Here is a 7,771-nt window from a genome sequence, read left to right on the forward strand (position 1 = left end):
GGGGGATCTTTCCCCCCTTCACAAAATGGTCCATGGTCCTTGGAAGTTGCAGATGCTGTTTGGCATCATCCAATTTCCCTACCACAGTCCTGGAAAAGAACCAAGGTGAGGAATCCCCTCCTTCCCCTTGTATGTGCTCTGAGCAATAGAATAATACCAGGGGTCTGCCTTCCACAAGGGAAACCAAGGGGTTGCTATGAGACCTCCAATGGGTGAACAAGATGTCTTCTCTTCAGGACTTGAGCAAATGACCCAAATGGAGGGGATAGTTGAGACCCTCATGGGAGCCATGACATGCTTACCAGCCTGTCCCTACCAAGATTTGCTGCTGTTCCTGCTGGACCTTCCTTGGCTTCCCCTTGTGTCCATTCCTGCTCACCTCCTCAGCCTCCTGTCAATTCTTTCAGCCCCTCACCTTCCCTCCATATCTTTAATATAAATGCTTTTTTTGCTGAAGTGAGCCAAGAGCAGTTGCTGTTGTTCACAAGCAAGAGCCCTGACTGATACCGAGGTCTGTCTTTTCTTCTTTTTGGCATTATTGGGAGCTTACCTGAGATCACCCTCCTGACCCTTTGCATGTGTTAAATCAGTACTACAGACTTCATTCAACAGGAGTCCCTGGTGGCACAAGCAATTAATGATCTCAGCTGCTAATCGAAATGTTGGGGGTTCTAGCCCACCCAGAAGTACCTTAGAAGAAAGGTCTGGAGATCTACTTTTGAAAAATCAACCACTAAAAATTGTATGGAGCACAGTTCTACACTGTGACACACATGGGGTTGCCATGAGTCAGAACTGACTCAACAGTAACTAGACAACTGGTCAGACTGCAGTCAGGACTGACCGGGGAGTTGCAGGTAGGAGGCCACCCTTTAGAGCTAATTTTCACATTCTTTTCTTACAAAAGGCTTTGTAGGAGTCTTGAGAAGTTTCTTATCTGGAAATGGCATCATTTATCATCCATTCGCCCTCCTGTGCATACCTGCTTTGTGTAAGAGAAGGTATTTGATAGAAAAATGGCACATTTGAGCATATACCACACTTATCTGGGCATGTTATAAATTTAGCAATCACTAACTAATTAGGAAAGAAAGCACCACAGAGATATTTTCTCCACTCTTTTATACTAAAAGCAAATTGCTTCTATACTGTTGTATCATATTTAGACCAAAGTGACTGTGCATATACAACATTTGGCAAAACTGAATATTTTATGCATACAAATATCATACAGTCTATATGTAGGCATTCTATTTGTTTTCTGCATACAAGGATTGGGTCTTATTTATTTTTGTGTATCTGACAACACTTAAAACATGCGGACCTTCTATCTAGAGCATCTCCTTTGACCAAATTTCTTAATTTTTCTTAAGAAAAATTGTGAAGTTGAATAATAGTACTCACTAACATGTTTGGTTGAAGATAAAAGGAGATAATGGGTTTAAAGCATCTGGCATGTATTAAGGGTCAAAGAATTGCAATTGTAAAAAAAAAAGTAGCAAATATCAGAGAAGGGGAGAAAAAAGAAAGATGAGGAGAAAATGGAGATAAAACTCTATTCAAGATGGAAAATAATAACAAAACTGAAAATCCATTGCCGTCTGAGTTGATCCTGACTCAGCAACCCTACAGGACAGTATAGAACTGCCCCATAGGGTTTCCAAGGGGCCCTGGTGGATTCAAACTGCTGATCTTTTGGTTAGAGCAGCTGTAACTCTTAACTGCTACACCACCAGGGTTTCCAAGAAAAGCAAAAAGTCCCCTAAAACGAAGGACACCCTCAATGAGATGGATTGACACAATAGGTGAAACAATAGACTCAAAAGCAGCAGAAATCATGAACATGGTGCAGGACCAGACAATGTTCAACTCTGTTACACAAAAAGGTCACTGTGAATCGGAGCCAATTTGATGGCAACTAACAGCAACAATACCTGCTGAGGGTCCTTGGGTGGTGCAAACAGTTAATATGCTTGGCTGATAACTGAAAGGCTGGCAATTTGAGTCCACTCAGAGAGGCCTCAGAAGAAAGGCCTGGTGATCTATTTCTGAAAAATCAGCATATTGAAAACCCTACGGAGCACAGTTCTACTCTGACAAACATGAAGTTGCCATGAGTCAGAGTAGACTTGATGGCAACTAGCTTTATACCATTTGGTGGCACAGTGGTAAGTGCTCAGCTGCTAACCGAAAGGTTGACAGTTCTACCACCAGCTCCCCTGTGAGAGAGAGAGTTGTGGCAGTCTGCTTCCCTAAAGATTTATAGCCTTGCATTTAACAAAGTCCAACACCCATTCCTGATAAACTGTCAGCAAAACAGGAATACCAGGGAAATTCCTCAACATAATAAAGGGCATTTATACAAAGCCAACAGCCAACATCATTTTAAATGGAGAGTCTGAAAGCATTGTCCTTGAGAATAGGAACCAGACAAGGATGCCCTTTATCACCACTATTATTCAACATTGTGTAGATGGTCCTAGCCTGAGCAATAGGGCAAGAAAAAGAAATAAAGGGCATCCAAATTGGTAAGGAAGAAGTAAAAGTATCCCTATTTGCAAATGATATGATCCTATACACAGAAAACCTCAAAGAATTCATAAGAAAACTACTAGAACTAATAGAAAAGGAAATCACCAAATCACTATTTACAGTGACCCCCAAGAAGATACTTGGGAATAAATCTAACCAGAGATGTAAAAGACCTATGCAAAGAAAACTACAAAACACTACTGCAAGAAATCTAAAGAGAACTACATAAGTGGAAAAATATACCATGCTCATGGATAGGAAGACTCAACATTGTGAAAATGTCAATTCTACCCAAAGCAATCTACAAATACAATGCAATCCTGATCCAAATTCCAGTGACATTTTTTTAATGAGATGGAGAAAAAAAATCACTAACTTTATATTGAAAGGGAAGAAAAAAAAAAGAAGAGGCCCCTGATAAATAAAGCATTACTGTAGAAGAAGAACAAAGCAGGAGGCCTCACACTACCTGATTTTAGAACTTATTATACTGCCATAGTAGTCAAAATAGCCTAGTACTGGTACAACAACAGACACACACACCAGTGGGACAGAACTGAGAACCCAGACACAAATCCATCCGTTTGTGAGCAGCTGATATTTGACAAAGGCCCAAAGTCTGCTAAATGGTAAAAAGACAGTCTTATTAACTAATGGTGCTGGCATAGCTGGATATACATCTATAAAAAAAGAAACAGGTCCCATACCTCACACCATACAAAAAAACTAACTCAAAATGGGTCAAAGACCTAAATATAAAATCTAAAACGTTAAAAATCATGGAAGAAAAAATAGGGACAACACTAAGGGCCCTAATACATGGTATCGATAGTGTACAAGCTATAACAGTCCACAAACGCCAGAAGAGAAACTAGGTAACTAGGAGCTCCTAAAAATCAAACATTTAAACTCATCAAAAAACTTCATCAAAAGATTAAAAAGAGAACCCATAGACTGGGAAAAATTTTTTGGCTATGACATATTGGATAAGTCTAGTCTCTAAAATCTGTAAGATGCTGCAACACCTCAATAACAAAAAGACAGATAATCCAATTGAAAAATAGTCAAAGGTTATGAATAGACACTTTATCAAAGAAAACATTCAGGTGGCTAACAGACACATGAGGTGTCTCACGATCATTAGCCATTGGAGAAATGCAAATCAAAAATACAGTGAGATACCATCTCACCCCAACAAGGGTGGCACTAATTGAAAAAACACAAAAAACAAATGTTGGAGAGGTTGTGGAGAGATTAGAACTCTCATGCACTGCTGGTGGGAATGTAAAATGGAACAAGCATTTTGGAAAATGATATGGTGCTTCCTTAAAAAGCTAGAAATGGAAATACCAGCAATCCCACTCCTAGGAATGTACCTGAGAGAAGTAAGAGCTGTCACACAAATAGGCATATGCACACTCATGTTCATTACAGCACTGTTCACAATAGCAAAAAATGGAAACAACCTAAATGCCTGTCAACAGATGAATGGATAAACAAATTATGGTACATACACACTATGGAATACTATGCAATGATAAAGAACAATGATTAATCCCTGAAATATCTCACAACATGAATGAATCTGGAGGGCATTAAGCTGAGTGAAATAAGTCAGTTACTAAAGGACAAATATTATATGAGACCACTATAAGAAGAACTCAAGAGAAGATTTAAATACACAAAAAAGCATTCTCTGATGGTTACAAGGGTGGGTAGGGAAATCACTAGATAGTAGACAAGGATCAACTTTGGTGAAGGGAAGAACATTACACGAACAGGGGAAGTCAGCACAACTGGACCAAAGCAAAACAAAGAAGTTTCCTCGACACATTGAAAAACTTTGAGGAACAGGGTAGCTGGGGCTGGGGCCTGGGGACTATAGTTTCGGGGGACATCTAGGTCAATTGGCATAACATAGTTAGTTTATTAAGAAAATGTTCTACATCCTGCTTTGGGGAGTGGTGTCTGGGGTCTTAAAAGCTCATGGGCAGTCATCTAAGATACATCAATTAGTCCCACCCCACTCAGAACAAAGGAGACTGAAGAAAACCAAAGACGCAGGGAAAATACCAGCCCAAAGGATTAAATGACCAAATGAACCAGAGACTCTACTAATCTGGGACCAGAAGAACTAGCTACCACCAATGACTGCCCTGACAGGGAACACAACAGACAGTCCTGTACGGAAAAAAAAAAAAAAAAAAAAATGCAGGAGAAAAATGTAGAGCAGAATTCAAATTCACATTAAAAAAAACCAGACTTAATGGTCTGACAGAGACTGGAGGAACCCCCAAAACTATGGCCCCTGGACACACTGTTAACTCAGAACTGAAACCATTCCTGATGACCACTCTTCAGACAAAGATTAGACAGGACTATAAAACAAAAAATAATACATCTTAGTTCAGTCAGATATATGAGACCAAGTGGGTAGCTCCTGTCCAAAAGTAGGATGAGAAGACAGGAAGGGCCAGGGACTGGTTAAACGGGCACAGGGAACCTGGGGTGGAGTGTGCTATATCACATTGTAGGGATTGCAACTAATGTCACAAAAAAAATTTGTGTAAATTTTTGAATGAGAAATTAAATTGAACCTTAAACTTTCACCTAAAGCACAATGAAAAAGAAAAAATATATACAGGAAAATATATACACACATATAAATGTAACACTGGGAGTAGTCACTGGAAGATTAAAAAAAAAAAATTACAGCCTTGGAAACCCTATGGGAGCACTTCTACTCTTTTCTACAGGGTTGCTGTGAGTTGGAATTGACTCAGTGGCAGTGGGTTTGGTTTTTTTGGTTTCAACGCTTGAAGGGGCCACTCTGGCACATAAACCTGCAGACACCTGCTTAAGCTCATGTTTTGCATGAGGGAAACTGGTGAGGAGGTAGCTGGGTTCTAATGAAACAAGACACATGTGAAAATCACCAGCACATAGGATATAATACATGAAGCCACCAATGTCTCAGTCATAAGGACACACCAGGTCTCTTCATATTTCCTAGTCCTACTGGAGAGAGGGGAGAGCTGGAGAGGAAGAGGAGGGCTTAGTGTCTAGTCCTAACTTGGATGATTCTGGGTAAATCACTGTGCTTCTGGGAGTCTCAGTTTCCTTGTCAGTAATTGAGGGGGTGGTACCACCTCCTGGGGGCATTTTGGAAATTCATGAGAATGCTTTATGTTTTCTAAAGTGGTTGTCCCTGAGTATTGAAGTTAGCGTTTCAATTATGAATTGCTTCCTTATATTTCTTCTTTATATTGAAGCTATTTTTTTTTATTATTATTATTTTGAAATCGTGTATAAGTATGTTTTATTACCAATGAATTTCATTTCTGGACAAAAGAAGGCATTACAAAATATTGGCTATGAAATGGCGGCATTTGATCTGACAGGGTGAAAACTACATGTTACATCACCCGTCTCTAAAGCCCCATCCAGGTCTAACATTCCAGAATTCCAGGCAACAGCCTTCAGAGCTCAGCCCTGCCCCCTCACCCACCCTCCGCTGACCCAGGCACTCCTGGTTTCCACTCACGACTCAGACTCAGGAAAGGACACATCTTAGGGATCCTGAGAGAGGAGGTCTCCAGGCACAAAGCTCTCGGCAAATGTCTCCAGGCTAGAGTCATCTTTCCCTGTCAGGAAGCAGATCCCCATGAAACAGGTCTGAGGATGGGCCCCAACTGCTCACTGATCCGCTGGACTTTGTAATTAATTAGGACGGACAGAGGGGGAGGAGGCTTAAGAGGGGAATCTGGAGTGGTTACTGCCACAGGCTTCAGACAAGCGGCAGAGCTCCCGGGGCCAGAAAGAGACAGAGAGGAGAGAGACAGACAGACAGAGGGAGACAGAGAGATATAGAGAGATAGAGACACAGAGAGAGACAGGGATAGACACAGAGAGAGAGACAGAGAGGGATATATATAGAGAGAGACAGACAGACACACACACAGAGAAAGAGAGACAGGCATCTCGAGAGAAAGCAAGCAAAAGCTGAAGGTCTTGAGCTTGTTTTGTATTCTGTCAGGGTCTCGGCAGGGTGAGCTTCTCTCCACAGGAGGGTGGTGATGAGTGAGGGTCAGAGACTGAGAAATGAAGGACGTGAGTAAGACAGAGAGAAGGAGGATATGCATGATGTGAATGAGCAAAGAAATTGGTATTGGTGGCTTTCAAGAGAGAAAGAGAGGAGGGAAAAATGGAAGAGGATATTCGAAATGGCTGGAAGAATAGATAAATGGGGGAGACATCCCACACTGCTGAAGTAGGGGGACACATAGTTAGGGGAGGCTCTGGGCAGCTGAGGAACCCTAGTGGCATCGGAATGAGGCAAGGGGTTGAGAGCTAGGAGTTAGTGTGGTTTATATTCATTACATTTTTAATTTCTTAAGTTTCCATTGTTACTCCTGTGTCCTCTGACTTCTAATTCTCCTAAGCGAATATTTAGTATGTTTAACATGTATCCTTTTTTTGGTATGTATTCTTGTAAATGGGTGTTGTCTTAGGTGCATGTTTTTTAAATATACGCAAATATGTGTCTTTTTTTTCACTCAGAGTTATATGTATACACAATATTCATGTCTCCTACTATGTGTATATACGTATGTATACATTTTTTTTTTTTATACATAGTATGTATACATATCTCCGACTGGTGGGTACATATCTCCTACTGCTGTAGAGTGGGAGGCAGCATTTTTTGCCTGGTAGTTTTTTTTTTTTTTTAAGTGCATAAGGGGACAGTGACAAAAGTAACTGGAGCTACGGGGTCAAGAAAGAGGGTGTGGGATGAACATAGTTAACCTTGTACCATTATAAGGAGGAGAATTGACTTGGTCACATCCCTTACCCACATCCTACATCCTCTCCTCCTAGATGCCCACAGAGGTGAGCGGAGTAGAAAGCACAAAAAGTGTTTTAAACTCAATATAAATTGTCCCCTTTGCATGAGCTCCCATCTCCTAATCTATTCTGCTTTGGGGCTGTAACGATTGGTTTTTTGATTTGTCTGGTCAACTGTTGTGTCTTATTGGAGATTAGCTCTGATCTATATCAGGAATGTCACACAGCCTCTACGTGGGGTGTGCAATCTGTAATATGGTTGGACTGAGTAGAAAAAATGTGATCATTTTTCCCTTTTGTGAACACCACAGGCTGCAGGCTCCCTTGACCTAAGATTTTTCTTGGGCCTTAAGATTAGCCAAAGTATGACCTTGAGTATTTCTGACCTGAA

At 40.8% G+C, this 7,771-nt stretch overlaps 1 protein-coding gene across 2 annotated transcripts in view; it reads right to left on the reverse strand.

Annotated features, from left to right (window-relative positions):
- Positions 1–6,170, reverse strand: part of AGXT2 (alanine--glyoxylate aminotransferase 2) — a 51,489-nt gene extending 45,319 nt beyond the window's left edge. For both annotated transcript variants that reach the window (XM_049862115.1, XM_049862111.1), the window contains exon 1: positions 6,080–6,170. In XM_049862115.1, coding sequence (XP_049718072.1) covers positions 6,080–6,170 — 91 coding nt within the window. The remainder of the gene's footprint in view (positions 1–6,079) is intronic.
- Between the last annotated feature and the right edge of the window lie 1,601 nt (positions 6,171–7,771).

The sequence above is a fragment of the Elephas maximus genome, chromosome 2 (genome assembly GCF_024166365.1).
Source record: "Elephas maximus indicus isolate mEleMax1 chromosome 2, mEleMax1 primary haplotype, whole genome shotgun sequence".
NCBI classification, from domain to species: Eukaryota; Metazoa; Chordata; class Mammalia; order Proboscidea; family Elephantidae; genus Elephas; species Elephas maximus.